Source organism: Lonchura striata, chromosome 33, assembly GCF_046129695.1.
Source record: "Lonchura striata isolate bLonStr1 chromosome 33, bLonStr1.mat, whole genome shotgun sequence".
Lineage (NCBI taxonomy): Eukaryota > Metazoa > Chordata > Aves > Passeriformes > Estrildidae > Lonchura > Lonchura striata.
The window spans coordinates 3,833,679-3,854,558 of record NC_134635.1 but is presented as its reverse complement, the minus strand read 5'-3'; the positions used below and the strand labels follow the sequence as shown (position 1 = coordinate 3,854,558).

Below are 20,880 nucleotides of genomic sequence, written 5' to 3'. Positions count from 1 at the left end.
CTCTGCTCCCTCTCGGCGCGAAACCACGCCCCCTCCGCGCTGAGCGCCGCCAATCAGGCGCGGCCACGCCCCTTTCTGTGCTAAACCCCGCCCCCCGCGGCGCGCCCCACGCGGCCGCGGGCGGTGTGGGGGGGAGCGGGGGCCACGCGGGCGGGCCCGCACGGCGCATGCGCAGCTCGGGGCCCCGCTGGGTCGCGTGGCGGGCGGCGCGTGGGTCGGGGTGACGTCACATGTTGAATGACGTCACCGTTCTGCACCGCACTCCCAGTCAGTGACGTCACGGGAACACACCCCCCGTCCTGTGACGTCACAACGGAGGCTCTTGCACCTCTGCCCTATGACGTCACAGAGCTCCGGCCCTGCCTGTGACGTCACAGCTCACCCGCCCCGTGACATCAGCGCACCCATGGCGTCACCACACATCTGATGCCACCATGCGCATAGCATCGTCACTCCCATGACGTCACCGCACACGCGAGGCAATCGCACCCATGACGTCACAGCGCGCGTTACGGTTTCCGCCCATGGCGCGTGACGTCACTCCGCCCGCTGCGCCGGAGCCGGCCGGTGACGTCACGATCGATGTTTCGGCGCTCGGCCGCGCGGGCGGGCGGCAGGCGGCGCGCGGATCGCCGAGATGAGCCTGGCCGAGGGCCGCGCCCCGCGGCGCACGGCGGGGAACCGGCTCCCGGGGCTGCTGCTGGCGCACGACGACGACGAGTTCTACCAGACCACCTACGGCGGCTTCAACGAGGCACCGAGCGGCGCCGGGCGGGAGCGCAGCGCGGGAAACGGCAGCGCAGCGGGGGAGGGCCGGGGGCACCGGGACCGGGGAGCGGCGGGGATGGGGCAGGGAACCGGGAATGGGCACCGGGAATGGGGATCCGGGAATGGGAACCGGGAATGGGGCAGGGAACCGGGAATGGGCACCGGGGATGGGCACCGGGACGGGGGAGGGCCGGGGATGGGCACCGGGAATGGGGCAGGGAACCGGGAATGGGCACCGGGAATGGGAACCGGGAATGGGCACCGGGAATGGGGAACCGGGGATGGGGCAGGGAACCGGGAATGGGCACCGGGAATGGGCACCGGGGATGGGGAGGGCCGGGGATGGGCACCGGGAATGGGAACCGGGAATGGGGCAGGGAACGGGAATGGGCACCGGGAATGGGCACCGGGACGGGGGAGGGAACCGGGAATGGGCACCGGAAACCAGGAATGGGCACCAGGAATGGGGCACTGGGAATGGGCACCGGAATGGGGACACCGGAAAAGAGCACCGGGAATGGGGAACTGGGAGTGGGGAACTGGGAATGGGCACCGGGAATGGGGCACCGGGAATGGGCACCGGGAATGGGCACCGGGAATGGGGAACCGGGGATGGGCACCGGGAATGGGCACCGGGAATGGGGCTGTCCTGAGAACGGGGGGGTGTTCAGGGAATGGGGCTGTCCCCATTCCTGATGTTCCCACATTCCCAATGTTCCCTGTCCCAGGAGCCCCGGGACAGTGGGGACCAGGGGCAGCACTCAGCGGGATCCCACAGTTCCCACTCCCACATTCCCAACATTCCCAATATTCCCAATATTGCCACATTCCCGATGTTCCCTGGGTGGGATTCCGGAGTTCCCAGTCCCACATTCCCAACATTCCCACATTCCCAGGAATCCGGGGACGACGAGTACCGCGGGGAGCACTCGCTGGGGTTCCCTGGCTCCCAACATTCCCAACATTCCCACATTCCCAGGAATCCGGGGATGACGAGTACCGCGGGGAGCACTCGCTGGGGTTCCCTGGCTCCCAACATTCCCAACATTCCCACATTCCCAGGAATCCGGGGATGACGAGTACCGCGGGGAGCACTCGCTGGGGTTCCCTGGTTCCCAACATTCCCACATTCCCACATTCCCAACATTCCCAACATTCCCACATTCCCAGGAATCCGGGGACGACGAGTACCGCGGGGAGCACTCACTGGGGTTCCCTGGTTCCCAGTTTTATTTTCCCACATTCCCACATTCCCACATTCCCAACATTCCCACATTCCCAGGAATCCGGGGACGACGAGTACCGCGGGGAGCACTCGCTGGGGTTCCCTGGCTCCCAACATTCCCACATTCCCAACATTCCCACATTCCCAGGAATCCGGGGACGACGAGTACCGCGGGGAGCACTCGCTGGGGTTCCCTGGCTCCCAACATTCCCACATTCCCAACATTCCCACCATTCCCACATTCCCAGGAATCCGGGGATGACGAGTACCGCGGGGAGCACTCACTGGGGTTCCATGGTTCCCAACATTCCCACATTCCCACATTCCCAACATTCCCACATTCCCAGGAATCCGGGGATGACGAGTACCGCGGGGAGCACTCGCTGGGGTTCCCTGGTTCCCAGTTTTATTTTCCCACATTCCCACATTCCCAACATTCCCACCATTCCCACATTCCCAGGAATCCGGGGACGACGAGTACCGCGGGGAGCACTCGGACAGCGATGACGAGGTGGACTCGGACTTCGACATCGACGAGGGCGACGAGCCGGGCTCGGAGCAGGACGAGGCCGAGCCCCGGCGCCGCCGCCGCGTGCTCACCAAGGCCTACCGGGTAGCGAGCCCCGCCCGGCCCTTTTGGGGCCAAAACCCCAAATCCCCAAAGTCCGGCGCCTTCAAAGCCGCTCCGCCCCGCAGGAGCCGCTCAGGAGCCTCCGGGCCAGGAAGGCGGAGGGGCCGCGGGCAGCGAGCCAGAGGGGCCGGGAGGTGAAACCCCCGGCCCTGGAGCTGCAGGAGGATGGGGCAGACAGTGAGTGGGGGTGGGATGGGGTGGGGATGGTGGGAATGGGGTGGGGATGGTGGGAATGGGGTGGGATGGGGTGGGGATGGTGGGAATGGGGTTGGAATGGGGTGGGAGTGGGGTGGGATGGGGTGGGGATGGACAGGATGGGGTTGGAATGGGGTGGGAGGGGGTGGGAATGGGGTGGGATGGGTGGGGATGGACGGGATGGGGTTGGAATGGGGTGGGATGGGGTGGGGATGCTGGGAATGGGGTGGGATGTGGTGGGAGTGTGGTGGGATGGGGTGGAAATGGGGTGGGGATGGTGGGAATGGGGTTGGAATGGGGTGGGGATGGTGGGAATGGGTTGGGATGGGGTGGGGATGGTTGGAATGGGGTGGGGATGGTGGGAATGGGGTGGGAGTGGGTGGGATGGGGTGGGGATGGACGGGATGGGGTTGGAATGGGGTGGGATAGGGTGGGAATGGGGTGGGATGGGTGGGGATGGACGGGATGGGTGCTCCAGGGGTTGGGAATGCGATCCCAGGAGAGTGCCCCTGGTTCTCCAAGGGCTGGGCATGGGATCCCTGGTGCTGGGATGGATCCCGGTGCCAGGATGGGATCCCTGGTGCTGGGATGGATCCCAGTGCTCTGGGCCAGGATCCCAGGAGTTGGGTTGGATCCTGGTGCTGGGATGGGATCCCGGAGCTGGGATGGATCCCTGAGCTGGGATGGATCCCTGAGCTGGGCTGGATCCCAGAGCCGGGATGGGATCCCAGGGGCTGGGATGGGATCCCTGAGCTGGGCTGGATCCCAGTGCCAGGATGGGATCCCGGAGCTGGGCCGGATCCCTGAGCTGGGCTGGATCCTGGAGCTGGGCTGGATCCCAGTGCCAGGAGGGATCCCGGAGCTGGGCTGGATCCCAGGGGCTGGGATGGGATCCCGGAGCTGGGCTGGATCCCAGTGCCAGGATGGGATCCCAGGGGCTGGGATGGGATCCCTGAGCTGGGCTGGATCCCAGGGGCTGGGATGGGATCCCTGAGCTGGGCTGGATCCCTGAGCTGGGCTGGATCGCAGTGCCAGGAGGGATCCCAGTGCCAGGAGGGATCCCGGAGCTGGGCTGGATCCCTGAGCTGGGCTGGATCCCAGTGCCAGGAGGGATCCCGGAGCTGGGCTGGATCCCTGAGCTGGGCTAGATCCCGGAGCTGGGCTGGATCCCGGAGCTGGGCTGGATCCCAGTGCCAGGATGGGATCCCTGAGCTGGGATGGGGTTCCAGGGGCTGGGATGGGATCCCGGAGCTGGGCCGGATCCCAGTGCCAGGAGGGATCCCAGTGCCAGGATGGGATCTCCAGTGCTGGGATGGGATCCCAGTGCCAGGATGGGATCCCGGAGCTGGGATGGGATCCCAGTGCCAGGATGGGATCCCGGAGCTGGGATGGGATCCCAGTGCCGGGATGGATCCCAGTGCCAGGAGCGATCCCGGAGCTCCCGTGCCCGCAGGCCGGAAGCACATGCGGCAGTCCACCACGGAGCACACGCGGCAGACATTCCTGCGGCTGCAGGAGCGCCAGGTGCAGTCCAAGAGGAAAAAGGGAGGCACCAGCCACGAGCGGCCCCTGACCCAGGAGGAGCTGCTGGAGGAGGCCAAGATCACCGAGGAGATCAACCTGCGCTCCCTGGGTGAGGGGTACTGGGACTGGGATACTGGGACTGGGATACTGGGGCTGGGATACTGGGACTGGGACTGGGATACTGGGACTGGGATACTGGGGCTGGGATACTGGGACTGGGATACTGGGACTGGGACTGGGATACTGGGGCTGGGATACTGGGGCTGGGACTGGGATACTGGGACTGGGACTGCCCTGTTCCCTGCCCCGCTCCTGATCCCGTTCCCTGCCCTGTTCCCTGCCCCGCTCCTGATCCCGTTCCCTGCCCTGTTCCCTGCCCTGTCCCATTCCCTGTCCCATTCCCTGATCCCATTCCCTGCCCCGTTCCCTGCCCTGTTCCCTGCCCCATTCCCTGCCCCCTTCCCTGATCCCATTCCCTGATCCCATTCCCTGATCCCATTCCCTGCCCCATTCCCTGCCCCCTTCCCTGATCCCATTCCCTGATCCCATTCCCTGATCCCATTCCCTGCCCCATTCCCTGCCCCATTCCCTGCCTGCTCCCTGCCCCATTCCCTGCCCCATTCCCTGATCCCATTCCCTGCCCCATTCCCTGCCCCATTCCCTGATCCCATTCCCTGTCCCATTCCCTGTCCCATTCCCTGCCCCATTCCTGATCCCATTCCCTGCCCCGTTCCCTGCCCCGTTCCCTGATCCCATTCCCTGCCCTGTCCCATTCCCTGATCCCATTCCCTGCCCCATTCACTGCCCCATTCCCTGATCCCATTCCCTGATCCCATTCCCTGTCCCATTCCCTGCCCCATTCCTGATCCCATTCCCTGCCCCGTTCCCTGCCCCGTTCCCTGATCCCATTCCCTGCCCTGTCCCATTCCCTGATCCCATTCCCTGCCCCATTCACTGCCCCATTCCCTGATCCCATTCCCTGATCCCATTCCCTGATCCCATTCCCTGTCCCATTCACTGCCCCATTCCCTGATCCCATTCCCTGTCCCATTCCCTGCCCCGCTCCTGACCCCGCTCCCCGCCCCAGAGAACTACGAGCGGCTGGAGGCGGACAAGAAGAAGCAGGTGCAGAAGAAGAGGAAGATCGTGGGCCCCGTGATCCGCTACTGGTCCCTGACCATGCCCCTCCTGCCCGAGCCCGGCCGCGACGACCCCGTGGACGTCGAGGGGTGAGTGGCACCAGAACCCCAAAGCCCAGCCTGGAGCCTCCCCTGGAGCAGCCCCGGAGGGGCTGGGCAGAGCTCCCAAATCCCCAAATTCCACTTTGGGTGGGTGGATTTGGGCCCTGAATCCCAGCCTGGAGCCTTCCCTTGGCTTTGTCCCACTTGGGGAGGGGGAAAGCACTTTGGAGCCCCAAATCCCGCTGGAAAAGCATTTCCTGAGCACCACCTTGGAACCCCCAAACCGCACAGGAGGAACAGCTCAGGTGGCAGGCTTGAGGCCCCGAATCCCATGGGAGCCACAGTTCCTGGGCACCACCACAAACCCCAAATCCCCCATGGGAATCAGCTTTTGAGGCCCCAAATCCCATGGGAGCCACCGTTCCTGGGCACCACCACAAACCCCAAATCCCCCATTGGAGCTGCAGTTTTTGAGGCCCCAAATCCCGTGGCAGTCTCAGTTTTTGGGCGCCACCATGAACCCCAAATCCCCCGTTGGAGCCGCAGTTTTTGAGACCCCAAATCCCGTAGCAGTCTCGGTTTTTGGGCACCACCACAACTCCCAAATCCCCCATTGGAGCCGCAGTTTTTGAGGCCCCAAACCCCATGTCAGTCTCAGTTTTTGGGCGCCACCACAACTCCCAAATCCCCCATTGGAGCCGCAGTTTTTGAGACCCCAAATCCCGTAGCAGTCTCGGTTTTTGGGCGCCACCACAAACCCCAAATCCCCTGTTGGAGCCGCAGTTTTTGAGGCCCCAAATCCCGTGGGAGTTGCAGTTTTTGGGCACCGCCACAAACCCCAAATCCCCCATTGGAGCCGCAGCTCCCGAGCCCCCGAACCCCTCTGGGCTCAGAGCTTTGCGCCGCCCCGGCCCCGCGGTTCCCCCCATGCCGGTCCCGGTGCCGTTGCAGGCTGGACCCCGAGGCGCAGCCCGGCGCCGCCGCGGCGCCGCCGTCGCCGGGGAAGTGCTCGCGCACCTTCATCTCCTTCAGCGACGACGCCACCTTCGAGCGCTGCTTCCCGCGGGCCAAGGCGCCGCGGCTGCCGGTGCGGGAGCTGTGCCCCGTCACCCACAAGCCGGCCCTGTACCGCGACCCCATCACCGACATCCCCTACTCCAACGCCCGCGCCTTCCGCATCATCCGCGAGGCCTACCGCAAGTACGTCACCGCGCACGGGCTGCCCAGCGCCGCCGCCGCCGCCGCCGCCGCGCCCGCCGACGGCCCCGCCGCGCGGCCCGGCCGGCAGAAGATCGTCATCAAGCAGAGCGTCGCCAGCGCCTGAGATTTGGGCTGTGGGGCGTGGGGTGTGGGAGTGTTCCTCACAAAATGGCAGAAAATTGTCATCAAGCAGAGTGTGCTCAGTGCCTGAGATTTGGGATTTGGGATTTGGGGTGTGGGAGTGTTCCTCCCAAAATTGTCATCAAACAGAACGTGCTCAGTGCCTGAGATTTGGGGTGTGGGGTGTGGGGTGTGGGAGTGTTCCTCACAAAATGGCAGAAAATCGTCATCAAACAGAGTGTGCTCGGTGCCTGAGATTTGGGGTGTGGGATTTGGGGTGTGGGAGTGTTCCTCACAAAATGGCAGAAAATCGTCATCAAGCAGAGTGTGCTCGGTGCCTGAGATTTGGGGTGTGGGATTTGGGGTATGGGAGTGTTCCTCCCAAAATCGTCATCAAACAGAGTGTGCTCAGTGCCTGAGATTTGGGGTGTGGGGTGTGGGAGACTGGAGAGTCCTTCCCAAAATCGTCATCAAACACGACGTGCTCAGTGCCTGAGATTTGGGGTGTGGGGCGTGGGGTGTGGGAGTGTTCCTCACAAAATGGCAGAAAATTGTCATCAAACAGAGTGTGCTCAGTGCCTGAGATTTGGGATTTGGGATTTGGGATTTGGGGTATGGGAGTGTTCCTCCCAAAATCGTCATCAAACAGTGTCCCCAGCCTGAGATTTGGGGTTTGGGGTGTGGGGTACCAGAGAGTCCTTCCCAAAATCGTCATCAAACACGACGTGCTCAGTGACTGAGATTTGGGGTTTGGGGTGTGGGGTACCGGAGAGTCCTTCCCAAAATGGCAGAGAATCGTCATCAAGCAGAGCGTGCTCAGTGCCTGAGATTTTGGGTTTGGGATTTGGGATTTGGGTTGTGGGAGAGTCCTTCCCAAAATGGCAGAAGATTGTCAAGCAGAGTGTTCCCAGTGCCTGGGATTTCAGATTTGGGGTATTGGGGTATGGGAGTGTCTTTCCCAAAATAGCAGAGAATTGTCATCAAACAGTGTCCTCAGTGCCTGAGATTTGGGATTTGGGATTTGGGAATGTCCCTCCCAAAATCATCATCAGAGCATTCCCAGTGCCTGAGATTTGGGGTTTGGGGTGTGGGAGCGTTCCTCCCAAAATCGTCATCAGGCAGAGCATCCCCAGCCTGAGATCCCGGATTTGGGGTTTGGATGTCGGGATTTTGGCGTTGACAGCGGTGAGGGTTTTGTTGAGGGGCTCCATCCCAGAGCAGCAGAAAATCTTCCTCAGCAAAGTGTCGGCACTGCCCGGAATCCTGGGATTTTGGGATACTGGGGTGTTGGGATTTGGGATTTAGGGATGTGGGATCACCTGGAGGGATGTTGTTTTGGGGTCACTGCTCAAAAGGTGTTGGAGGAGGGAATAAAGATGATTTGGGGGTTGGTTTGTGTGAGGTGGTGGGAGATCCTACAAAAATTCGGGGTGGGAGCCCCTTTCTTCAGGATACAATAAATAAAGTAGCTTGCAGAGCCCTTTCCCAGAAATCCTATAAAAAATAGGGAGTGAGAGCACCTTTTTGTAGGAAATTCTACAGAAAATACAGGCTGGGAACCCTTTTTCCAAGAAATCCTACAATAAACAAGGTTCACAAACCCATTATTTTCCACACGGTCCCACCATAATGTGGGATTCCTTTCACCAGAGAAGCCTAAAATAAACTTCATGGGATTCTCTTTTCCAGAAAACCCTACAAAATTAATTCCTAGCTCCCCCAAACCCCCTCCACCCCCCGAATTCGGGGCTTGTGGGGCCAAAACCTCCTTGAGCTTTGTGGGGTTTATGGAATTTGGGAAGGATCCGCTCTCCTTTGTGCCCCTGGCTGTTTTTGGGGTCGGAGCTTTGTGGGGTTTATGGAATTTGGGAAGGATCCGCTCTCCTTTGTGCCCCTGGCTGTTTTTGGGGTCGGAGCTTTGTGGGGTTTATGGAATTTGGGAAGGATCCGCTCTCCTTTGTGCCCCTGGCTGTTTTTGGGGTCGGAGCTTTGTGGGGTTTATGGAATTTGGGGAGGATCCGCTCTGCCGTGTTCCCCTGGCTGTTTTTGGGGTCGGAGCTTTGTGGGGTTTATGGAATTTGGGGAGGATCTGCTCTGCCGTGTTCCCCTGGCTGTTTTTGGGGTCGGAGCTTTGTGGGGTTTATGGAATTTGGGGAGGATCTGCTCTGCCGTGTTCCCCTGGCTGTTTTTGGGGTCGGAGCTTTGTGGGGTTTATGGAATTTGGGAAGGATCCGCTCTGCCGTGTTCCCCTGGCTGTTTTTGGGGTCGGAGCTTTGTGGGGTTTATGGAATTTGGGGAGGATCCGCTCTGCCGTGTTCCCCTGGCTGTTTTTGGGGTCGGAGCTTTGTGGGGTTTATGGAATTTGGGGAGGATCTGCTCTGCCGTGTTCCCCTGGCTGTTTTTGGGGTGGGAGCCCTGTGGGATCTGTAGGATCGGGGAGGATCCGCTCTGCCCTGTTCCCCTGGCTGTTTTTGGGGTCGGCGGGGCCGGGGCGGGGCCCCCCGTTCCCGATAAGGGCCGGGCGGCGGATCCGCCCCTCCGGCCCCAGGAAAGCGCTGATCTCATGCCCCGCGCGGCCCCGCAGCTTTGGGATCGCCTTTGGGATCGGCCCCGGGGCTCCGGGATCGCCTTTAGGATCCCCCCCGGCTTTCGGATCGGCCGCGGGATCGGCCCCAGGTACGGCCCCGTTGTCCCCGCGTTGTCCCCGCGCTGTCCCCGCGTTGTCCCCGCGCTGTCCCCGCGCTGTCCCCGCTGTCACCTCCCCCTCCCCCACAGGGATTTTGGGGTCTGGGGGTCCCGGAGCCGCTTCCCAAAGGAATTCCCCCTTCCCAAAGGAATTCCCCCGCTCCGACGGGGGTGGGCCGGGCAGGTGCGTCCCCACCGCCGCCCCGGGGACAGCGGGGGTCGCGACATTTGGGGACGCGCGGCTCGTCCCCGCTGTCACCCGCGGCGGGGTGTGACCCTGGCAGGTGACAAAGGTTGGGGACAACTTCTGGGGACGCTCCTGGGGTGCGCTCGGTGTCCCCAAGCGCTGATCCCTGCTCAGCGGCGGCACGGAGGGGTCCCCCCGTGTCCAGGGTGTCCCCACGGTGCCACCCCGGTGTCCCCCCGGTGTCCCCACGGTGCCACCCCGGTGTCCTCCCGCTGTCCTCCCGCGTTCCCCACGGTGCCACCCCGCTGTCCCCACCGGTGCCTCGCTGCTGTCCCCACGTTGTCCCCTGCTGTCCCCACGGTGCCACCCCGGTGTCCCCCCGCTGTCCCCGGTGTCCCCCCGCTGTCCCCGCTGTCCCCGCTGTCCCCCCGCTGTCCCCGCTGTCCCCCCGCTGTCCCCGCTGTCCCCGCTGTCCCCCCGCTGTCCCCACGTTGTCCCCTGCTGTCCCCACTGCTGCCACCCCGCTGTCCCCGCTGTCCCCAATGCTGTCCCCCCGCTGTCCCCCCGCTGTCCCCCCGGTGCCACCCCGCTGTCGCAGGTCCCCGCGGCCATGACGCCGTACCGGCAGGAGCTGGAGAAGTACCGCGACATCGACGAGGACAAGATCCTGCAGGAGCTGTCCCCGGAGGAGCTGGCGCAGCTGGACGCCGAGCTGGCCGAGATGGACCCCGAGGTGGGCGCGGGCCGGGGGCGCGGGGTCCCCGCGGGCGGCACGGGGTGACGGCGCGGTGCCTCCTGCCCCAGAACGTGCTGCTGCCCGCGGGGCTGCGCCAGCGCGACCAGACCCGCAAGAGCCCCACGGGGCCCCTGGACCGCGAGGCGCTCCTGCAGCACCTGGAGCGGCAGGCGCTGGAGGCCGAGGAGCGCCAGGACCTCGTGCCCTTCACCGGCGAGAAAAAAGGTCTGGGGACAGCGGGGACAGCGTGGGGACAGCGTGGGGATGGGCTGGGGACAGCGGGGACAGCATGGGGACAGCGGGGACAGCGTGGGGACAGCGTGGGGATGGGCTGGGGACAGTGGGGACAGCGGGGACAGCGTGGGGACAGCGTGGGGATGGGCTGGGGACAGCGGGGACAGCGTGGGGACAGCGTGGGGATGGGCTGGGGACAGCGGGGACAGTGTGGGGACAGCGGGGACAGCGTGGGGACAGCGTGGGGATGGGCTGGGGACAGCGTGGGGACAGCAGGGACAGCGGGGACAGCGTGGGGATGGGCTGGGGACAGCAGGGACAGCGCGGGGACAGCAGGGACAGCGTGGGGACAGCGTGGGGACAGCGGGGACAGCGTGGGGATGGGCTGGGGACAGCAGGGACAGTGGGGGGACAGCGTGGGGACGAGCTGGGGATACCGAGGGGACAGCGTGGGGACAGTGTGGGGATGGGCTGGGCACAGTCTGGGGACAGCGTGGGGACACCCAGGGGACCGGGCCCCCAGGCTCGGGTATATTTAGCTCGGCCTCGCCAGCGGCTCGGGTGTCCTGGGCGAGCTGGGCCCCCGCCAGCCCCGGGCACGGCCACCAGCCCTGGCAGTGTCACCCCCAGGGACAGCAGTGCCAGCCCGGGATGGTCACAACCCAGGGACAGCAGTGCCAGCCTCAGGGAGGCCGCCCCGATGATGCCACCTGAAGCTGTTTGTCCCCGTGTCCCCTGTCCCCAGGGAAGCTGTTTGTCCCCATGCCCAGTGTCCCCATGTCCTCGAGTTCCCTGTGACCTGTCCCTGTCCCCAGGGAAGGTCCCCGTGTCCCCAAGCTCCCCGTCCCTGTCCCCAGGGAAGCTGTCGGTGTCCCCGTGTCCCCAAGCTCCCTGTGACCTGTCCCTGTCCCCAGGGAAGCTGTCGGTGTCCCCGTGTCCCCAAGCTCCCCGTCCCTGTCCCCAGGGAAGGTCCCCGTGTCCCCAAGCTCCCCGTCCCTGTCCTCAGGGAAGCTGTCGGTGTCCCCGTGTCCCCAAGCTCCCCGTCCCTGTCCCCAGGGAAGCCGCTGGTGTCCCCGTGTCCCCAAGCTCCCCGTCCCTGTCCCCAGGGAAGGTCCCCGTGTCCCCAAGCTCCCCGTCCCTGTCCCCAGGGAAGCTGTCGGTGTCCCCGTGTCCCCAAGCTCCCTGTCCCTGTCCCCAGGGAAGCCGTTTGTCCCCAAGGCGGCGGGGCCGGCGCTGCCGCGCGAGGAGCAGGTGACGCTGGAGCCGGAGCTGGAGGAGGCGCTGGCCAACGCCACCGAGGCTGAGATGTGCGACATCGCCGGTGCGTGGGGACGGCGGGACGGGATGGGATGGGAATGGGAATGGGATGGGAATGGGATGGGAATGGGATGGGAATGGGATGGGACCAGGAGCGGGATGGGAATGGGATCGGGATTGGGAATGGGGACATGGATGGGGTTAGAATGGGGGTGGGATTTCTAAAGGATGGGATGAGATGGGGTTGGGATGGGATTTCCATGGGATTGGGATGGGATGGGATCTCCATGGCATTCCCATGGGATGGGAACGAGGCCGGACTCTGCGCAGGCCGGGATCCCCGCGGGGCCGGGAGCGGCACCAGGAAGGGCCTTGGCCGAGGGTAACGCTGTCCCCGAGGGGCTGCGCGTGTCACACGGCGTCACACGGTGTCACTCGGTGTCATACAGTGTCACACGTCACCCGGGAGGGACACCGAGCACAGCCCAGCACGGCCCAGCTGTCCTCGTGTCACTGTCACACACCCGAGTGTCACACACCTGAGTGTCACACGGTGTCACCCGGGAGGGACACCGAGCACAGCACAGCACAGCTGTCCTCGTGTCACTGTCACACACCCCAGTGTCACACACCTGAGTGTCACACAGTGTCACCTGGGAGGGACACCGAGCACAGCCCAGCACAGCTGTCCTCGTGTCACTGTCACACACCCCAGTGTCACACACCTGAGTGTCACACGGTGTCACCCGGGAGGGACACCGAGCACAGCACAGCACAGCTGTCCTCGTGTCACTGTCACACACCCCAGTGTCCCACACATTGTCCCACAGTGTCACACTCTGTCCCCCCTCACCCTCTGTGTCCCCTCAGTTAAAGTGGCTCCATCCCCACCTTTGGCTCCCAGTGCCACCCCCCTGGGGGGACAGCGGGGTCCCCGTGTCCCCCTGATGTCCCCTGATGTCCCCTGATGTCCCCGTGTCCCCGCAGCCATCCTGGGCATGTACACGCTGATGAGTAACAAGCAGTACTACGATGCCATCTGCAGCGGGAACATCTGCAACACCGAGGGCATCAACAGTGAGTGACAGGGGACAGGGACAGGGAGTGACAGGGGACAGGGAGTGACAGGGGACAGGGAGTGACAGGGGACAGGGACAGGGAGTGACAGGGGACAGGGAATCCACAGTGGGTGACACAAGGACAGAGGGACAAGCGCCTCCACGGGGTGACTGGGGCAGCATTTGGGGACCAAACTCGTGTTTCCCCGTGTCCTGAGCACTGTCCCCATGTCCCCACGCCGTCCCCACGCCGTCCCCATGTCCCCACGCTGTCCCCATGTCCCCACGCTGTCCCCACACCATCTCCATGCTGTCCCCATGTCCCCACGCCATCCCCATGTCCCCACACTGTCCCCATGTCCCCACGCCGTCCCCACGCCGTCCCCATGCTGTCCCCATGTCCCGACGCTGTCCCCACGCTGTCCTCATGTCCCCACGCTGTCCCCACACCATCTCCATGCTGTCCCAATGTCCCCACGCTGTCCCCATGTCCCTGAGCGCTGTCCCCATGTCCCCACGCCGTCCCCACGTCCCCATGCTGTCCCCACGCTGTCCCCATGCCATCCCCATGTCCCTGAGCGCTGTCCCCACGCTGTCCCCACGCCGTCCCCACGCCATCTCCATGCTGTCCCCATGTCCCTACGCCGTCCCCATGTCCCCATGCTGTCCCCATGTCCCCACGCTGTCCCCACGCTGTCCCCATGTCCCCACGCTGTCCCCACGCCGTCCCCATGTCCCCACGCCGTCCCCACGCCGTCCCCACGCCGTCCCCGCGCTGCCCAGGCGTGGTGCAGCCGGACCGGTACCGCCCGGTGCCGGACGAGCCCCCGAACCCCACGGACGTGGCCGAGACGCTGCGGCGGCTGCAGGACAACGACCCCGAGCTGCAGGACGTCAACCTCAACAACATCAAGGTGACACCGCGCTGCCGCCGTGTCCCCACGTCCCCATGGTCCCCAGGGCCAGCACCCGAGGCTGGTCCCTGTCCCCGGCGTGTCCCCGAGGTGCCAGCCCCAGCCGGGTGACGCCGTGTCCCCACCCGTCCCCAGGACATCCCCGTGGCCACGCTCGAGGCCATCTGCGAGGCCATCAAGACCAACACGCACGTGCGCAGCCTCAGCCTGGTGGCCACGCGCAGCAACGACCTGGTGGCCAACGTGAGTCCCCCCCCCAATGTCCCCAAATGTCCCCGCGCCTGCCCGCCCACGCCCGGGACACCGGGGGGGCTGTCCCCACCGTGCCACCGCGGTGCCACCCTGGTGCCACCGCGGTGTCCCCAGGCGGTGGCCGAGATGCTGGAGCAGAACCGGAGCCTGCAGAGCCTCAACCTCGAGTCCAACTTCATCACCAGCGCGGGCATGCTGCGGCTGCTGGCCGCCATCGGGCACTGCCCCACGCTCAGCGAGCTGCGCGTGGACAACCAGGTGACAGCGGGGACATTGTGTGGACAGCCAGGTGACAGGGGGACAGCAGGGCAGGGACAGCAGGGACATTGTGTGGACAGCCAGGTGACAGGGGGACAGCAGGGCAGGGACAGCAGGGACATTGTGTGGACAGCCAGGTGACAGCGGGGACATTGTGTGGACAGCCAGGTGACAGGGGGACAGCAGGGCAGGGACAGCGGGGACATTGTGTGGACAGCCAGGTGACAGGGGGACAGGGACAGGGACAGGGACAGCAGGGACATTGTGTGGACAGCTAGGTGACATTGGGGACAGCAGGGACAGGGACAGCGGGGACATTGTGTGGACAGCCAGGTGACAGTGGGGACATTGTGTGGAAAACCAGGTGACATTGGGGACAGCAGGGACAGGGACAGCGGGCTGCGCGTGGACAACCAGGTGACAGGGGGACATTGTGTGGACAGCCAGGTGACATTGGGGACAGCAGGGACAGGGACAGCGGGGACATTGTGTGGACAGCCAGGTGACAGGGGGACAGCAGGACAGGGACAGCGGGGACATTGTGTGGACAGCCAGGTGACAGGCGGACAGCAGGGGAGGTGACAGTGACCTGACTGTCACCAATCCCGCAGTGCCAGCGCCTGGGGGACACGGTGGCGACGGGGCTGTGACACTGACCCTGCCCCTGTCCCCAATGTCCCCGCAGTGCCAGCGCCTGGGGGACACGGTGGCGATGGGGCTGTGACACTGACCCTGCCCCTGTCCCCAATGTCCCCGCAGTGCCAGCGCCTGGGGGACACGGTGGAGATGGCCATGGCGGCCACCCTGGAGCAGTGCCCGTCCCTGCTGCGCTTCGGCTACACCTTCAGCCAGCAGGGCCCGCGGGCGCGCGCCGCCGCCGCCCTCACCCGCAACAGCGAGCTCCGTGAGTGCCCGGGGGTCCCCGGGGGTCCCCGGGGCCACCCAGGGGTCCCCACAAGTGTCCCCAGCTCAGAGTCAGCCCCTCAGTGTCCCCAGGTGTCCCCTCCCCACCCCTGACCCTCCCCTTTTCTGTCCCCTCAGGTCGCCAACAGAAGAAATCCTAAAAATTCCCCCGTGCCCGCCCCGAGCTCAGGAGCCGCTGGGAATAAAGTGGAAAAATTTTCCCAAAAAATTCCCCCTTTATTCCCGGGGCTCTGGGGACGCCTGGGGACGTCAGGCCGGTGGCAGCGGGGGCGGCTCCTCCTCGTCGGAGTCGAACTCGGCGTTCCCGTCCTTCACCCAATTCCCAGCGGGATCCTGGAGCCAGCCCCGGCTGGGACGCAGGGAAAGGGGTTTTTTGGGGATTTTGGGGGATTTTTTGGGGTGTTTTTAGTAGGTTTTGGGGGTTTCTTTGGGTTTCTATGAGGCTTTTTTTTTGGGAAGTATTTTGGGATATTTTGGGGGATTTTTGTGGGGATTTTTTGGGGGATATTTTTGTGGGGATCTTTGTAGGGATGCTTCTGGGGGACATTTTTGGGATTTTTCCCCGAATTCCCAGATCCCAACCCACCTGCGCAGGTGCAGGTGGTGCCGCAGGATCCGCAGGCGCTCCGGGCTCGGCCCTTCGGAACATCGGGAATTTTCTTCCGGCCCTTGGGAAATCCGGGAATTTCCTTTCCTTCCCCGTTTCCTGTCCTTGGGAACGCCTGCGGGAGCGAGGGAGGGGCTGCTGGGAATTCCAGGAATGGGGAATTCCCGGGAAAACCCCCTGGCACGGGCGGGCTCTCACCCTCTGTGTGTGCGGGGCTGGGGGTTTCGGAATTCCCGGAGTTCCCGGGGTTCTGGCAGGACTCTGGCAGCATCTGGGAATTTTTCGGGATCATCCTGGGGATTCCGGCCTGGGAGCTGCTGCCCTTTGTCCTGGGAAGGAGAAGGGAGAGGGGGTGAATCCCAAAACTTTCCCTTTCCTGGAATTTCGGGGTTTTTCCCCAGTTCTCCTCATCCCACCCATCCCTGTCCCAAGAATTCCAGAGCTTTTCCCATCCTTCCCAGGCCCTTTCCTGGGAATCCCAGAACTTTTCCCTGCTTTTCCTGTGTCCCTTTCCTGGGTTTTTCCTGGTATCCCTGAGTTCCTTTCCCATCTTTCCCAATTTTCCCCATCTTCCCTCTTTTTTTACCCATTTTCCGCATTCCCCCCCCGTTTCCCCCATTTTCCCCAATTTCCCATTTCCCCCATTTCCCTCCATTTCCTCACATTTTTCCCCATTTCCCCCCATTTTTTCCAATTTCCCATTTCCCCCATTTCCCTCCATTTCCTCACATTTTTCCCCATTTCCCCCCATTTTTTCCCAATTTCCCATTTCCCCCATTTCCCTCCATTTTCTCCCCATTTCCCCCCACTTTTCCCCCATTTCCCCCATTTTTCCCCATTTTCCCCCCATTTTCTCCCCATTTCCCCCCACTTTTCCCCCATTTCCCCCCATTTTTCCCCATTTCCCCCCATTTTCCCCCACTTTTCCCCCATTTCCGCCCATTTTCCCCCATTTTCCCTCCACTTCCCCCCATATCCGCCCATTTTTCCCCATTTCCCCCATTTTTTCCATTTCCCATTTCCCCCATTTCCCTCCATTTCCTCACATTTTTCCCCATTTCCCCCCATTTTTTCCCAATTTCCCATTTCCCCCATTTCCCTCCATTTCCTCACATTTTTCCCCATTTTCCCCCCATTTTTCCCCATTCCCCCCCACTTTTCCCCCATTCCCCCCCATTTTTCCCCCATTTCCCCCCACTTCCCCCCATTTTCCCTCCATTTCCGCCCATTTTTCCCCATTTCCGCCCATTTTTCCCCATTTCCCCGTGCCCGGTGCCTCACGCTCTCCGGCAGCAGCCGCTGTACAGCGCCGACGGCAGCAGCGCGCTCCGGGCCAGGCGGCGCGTCCGGGCCAGCAGCGGCGCCTGGGGACAGCCACGCCCGCCTCAGGCCACGCCCACACTGACCACGCCCACAGTGACCACGCCCACACTGACCACACCCACACTGACCACGCCCGCCTCAGGCCACGCCCACACTGACCACACCCACACTGACACACCCACGCTGACCACACCCACACTGACCACACCCACACTGACCACACCCACACTGACACACCCACACTGACCACGCCCGCACTGACCACGCCCGCACTGACCACGCCCGCCTCAGGCCACGCCCACACTGACCACACCCACACAGGCCACACCCACACTGACCACGCCCACACTGACCACACCCACACTGACACACCCACACTGACCACGCCCGCACTGACCACGCCCGCCTCAGGCCACGCCCACACTGACCACACCCACACAGGCCACACCCACACTGACCACGCCCACACTGACCACACACACACTGACCACACCCACACTGACCACACCCACACTGACCACACCTACACTGACCACACCCACACTGACCACACCCACACTGGCCACGCCCACACTGACCACACCCACACTGACCACACCCACACTGGCCACGCCCACATGAAACCACACCCACATAGACCACGCCCACAGATGCCACGCCCACAGATGCCATTTTGGTCATGCCCCCTGTGGCCACGCCCACCTGCTCGGCGGGGGCCACGCCCGGCGCCTCCTGCGGGGTCACCTGGGGGCAGCGCGGCCGCCCGAAGGAACGGCGCAGGTCTGGAACGGGACGGGGACGGCGTCAGGGACGGGGACAGGGGACACAGGGACACAGGGACACAGGTGACACAGGGACACAGGTGACACAGGGACACAGGTGACAGGTGACACACAGGTGACACGGGACACAGGGGACACAGGGACACACAGGTAACATGGGACACAGGGGACACGGGGACACAGGTGACACAGGGACACAGGTGACACAGGGACATAGGTGACAGGTGACACACAGGTGACAGGGGACACAGGGGACACAGGTGACACAGGGACACAGGTGACACAGGGACATAGGTGACAGGTGACACACAGGTGACAGGGGACACAGGGGACACAGGTGACACAGGGACACAGGTGACACAGGGACACAGGTGACAGGTGACACACAGGTGACAGGGGACACAGGGGACACAGGTGACACAGGGACACAGGTGACACAGGGACACAGGTGACAGGGGACACAGGGGACACAGGTGACACAGGGACACAGGTGACACAGGGACATAGGTGACAGGTGACACAGGGGACACAGGTGACACAGGGACACAGGTGACACAGGGACACAGGTGACAGGGGACACCGGTGACACAGGGACACAGGTGACACAGGTACACAGGTGACAGGGGACACACAGGTGACAGGGGACACAGAGGTGACAGGTGACACACAGGTGACACAGGGACACAGGTGACAGGTGACACCGCACTCACTGTCCAGGTGCTTGCGGCCAGCCCGGTGCAGCAGCAGCGTCTGCAGAGTGTCACACACGGGGCGCTGGGGACACAGCGAGCACGCCAGCCTGGGGACAGCGGGGACAGAGGGGACATCAGGGACAGCGGGGACACCAGGGGACAGCAGAGACATCAGGGACCCTGGGGACAGCGGGGACAGAGGGGACATCAGGGACAGCGGGGACACCAGGGACCCTGGGGACATCAGGGACCCTGGGGACACAGGGAGCACGCCAGCCTGGGGATAGAGGCGACATCAGGGACAGCGGGGACACCAGGGGACAGCAGAGACATCAGGGACCCTGGGGACATCAGGGACCCTGGGGACACAGCGAGCACGCCAGCCTGGGGACAGAGGGGACATCAGGAACAGTAGGGACATCAGGGACAGCGGGGACACCAGGGGACAGCAGAGACATCAGGGACCCTGGGGACAGCGGGGACATCAGGGACACTGAGGGACCCTGGGGACATCAGGGGACACTGAGGGACCCTGGGGACAGCAGGGACCCTGGGGACACAGCGAGCACGCCAGCCTGGGGACAGCGGGGACAGAGGGGACAGTGGGGACACCAGGGGACAGCGGGGACAGCAGGGACTCTGGGGACACTGAGGGACCCTGGGGACACGGGGGACACTGAGGGACCCTGGGGACACTGAGGGACCCTGGGGACACTGAGGGACCCTGGGGACACGGGGGACACTGAGGGACCCTGGGGACACTGAGGGACCCTGGGGACACGGGGGACACTCACCGGCCGTCGCGCAGCAGCAGCGCCTCGTCCTCGGGGATGGCACTGGCCAGCAGCTCGGCCACGCGGCGCCTCTGGGGACAGCGCGGCCACCAGGTCACCCCTGTCCCCAAACTGTCCCCAAACTGTCCCCAAACCGGCCCCGAACCATCCCCAGACTGTGCCCAGACCGTCCCTGCACGGCAAAGCCACCCGGGGACAGCCCTGGGAAGGGCTGAGGGGACAAAGTGGGGCCGGGGGGACCTGGAGGGGACAGAGGGACCGAGGAGGGGCTGAGGACACTGAGGGGACACAGAGGGACCGAGGAGGGGCTGGGGACACTGAGGGGACACAGAGGGGACACAGAGGGACCGAGGAGGGGCTGGGAACACTGAGGGGACACAGAGGGACCCAGGGAGGGGCTGGGGACACTGAGGGGACACTGAGGGGACACTGAGGGGACACTGAGGGGACACAGAGGGACCCAGGGAGGGGCTGGGGGGGACACTGAGGGACCGAGGAGGGGCTGGGGACACTGAGGGGACACAGAGGGACCCAGGGAGGGGCTGGGGACACTGAGGGGACACTGAGGGGACACAGAGGGACCCAGGGAGGGGCTGGGGGGGACACTGAGGGACCGAGGAGGGGCTGGGGACACTGAGGGGACACAGAGGGACCGAGGAGGGGCTGGGGACACTGAGGGGACACTGAGGGGACACTGAGGGGACACAGAGGGACCGAGGAGGGGCTGGGGACACTGAGGGGACACTGAGGGGACACTGAGGGACCCAGGGAGGGTCTGGGGACACTGAGGGGACACTGAGGGGACACAGAGGGACCGAGGAGGGGCTGGGGACACTGAGGGGACACTGAGGGGACACTGAGGGGACACTGAGGGACCGAGGAGGGGCTGGGGACACTGAGGGGACACTGAGGGGACACAGAGGGGTCCGGGAAGGCCTCGGGGGACCCGCGGGGTTCCTGCCGAGGCCCGGGGATGGCGGGGCTGGGCTTGGCCGTGCCGGGGGTCCCGGGGGTGCCCGGGGAGGGGTCCCGGGGGTGCCGGCCCCACCTGCAGCGCCCGCAGCGGCCCCGGGTCGCTCTCGTCGCGCTTGAAGGACATGGCGGGCCCCGCTAGGCCGCGGTCGCCATGGCAACGCCGCCGCCGCCGCTTCCGGGTTCCGCTTCCCGGCCGGCAGCCGGGGTGGGGAACCACCAATCAGCGAGCGCTCGGCGCGGGCCCCGCGGCGCCATGGGAGTTGTAGTTCGAGCGCGGGAAGCTCTCGTGGAAATGGCGGCGGAGATGGCCAGGGCGGAACTACAACTCCCAGAAGGAGCCGCGAGGCCGCGCCGGTTC

The 20,880-nt window shown here is 64.4% G+C and overlaps 3 protein-coding genes across 3 annotated transcripts; 2 read left to right on the top strand and 1 right to left on the bottom strand.

The window, feature by feature from the left end:
- The first annotated feature begins 608 nt into the window (after positions 1 to 608).
- Positions 609 to 7,829, top strand: LOC144247802 (vacuolar protein sorting-associated protein 72 homolog). The gene is made up of 6 exons (XM_077789437.1): positions 609 to 754; positions 2,454 to 2,606; positions 2,690 to 2,801; positions 4,273 to 4,452; positions 5,431 to 5,572; positions 6,476 to 7,829. Exons 1-6 carry the CDS (start codon positions 638 to 640, stop codon positions 6,846 to 6,848), a joined length of 1,077 nt encoding a protein of 358 aa, XP_077645563.1. The 5' UTR covers positions 609 to 637; the 3' UTR covers positions 6,849 to 7,829.
- Positions 7,830 to 9,390: 1,561 nt separating this feature from the next.
- Positions 9,391 to 15,557, top strand: LOC144247800 (tropomodulin-4-like). The gene is made up of 10 exons (XM_077789433.1): positions 9,391 to 9,520; positions 10,315 to 10,449; positions 10,521 to 10,677; positions 11,885 to 12,007; positions 12,931 to 13,020; positions 13,785 to 13,915; positions 14,051 to 14,158; positions 14,282 to 14,425; positions 15,185 to 15,329; positions 15,467 to 15,557. Exons 2-10 carry the CDS (start codon positions 10,327 to 10,329, stop codon positions 15,487 to 15,489), a joined length of 1,044 nt encoding a protein of 347 aa, XP_077645559.1. The 5' UTR covers positions 9,391 to 9,520; positions 10,315 to 10,326; the 3' UTR covers positions 15,490 to 15,557.
- Positions 15,545 to 20,646, bottom strand: LOC110476906 (sodium channel modifier 1). The gene is made up of 8 exons (XM_077789339.1): positions 20,596 to 20,646; positions 19,548 to 19,618; positions 18,772 to 18,860; positions 17,982 to 18,061; positions 17,238 to 17,320; positions 16,155 to 16,285; positions 15,936 to 16,071; positions 15,545 to 15,698 (listed from the first exon to the last, which is right to left on the bottom strand). Exons 1-8 carry the CDS (start codon positions 20,644 to 20,646, stop codon positions 15,599 to 15,601), a joined length of 741 nt encoding a protein of 246 aa, XP_077645465.1. The 3' UTR covers positions 15,545 to 15,598.
- Between the last annotated feature and the right edge of the window lie 234 nt (positions 20,647 to 20,880).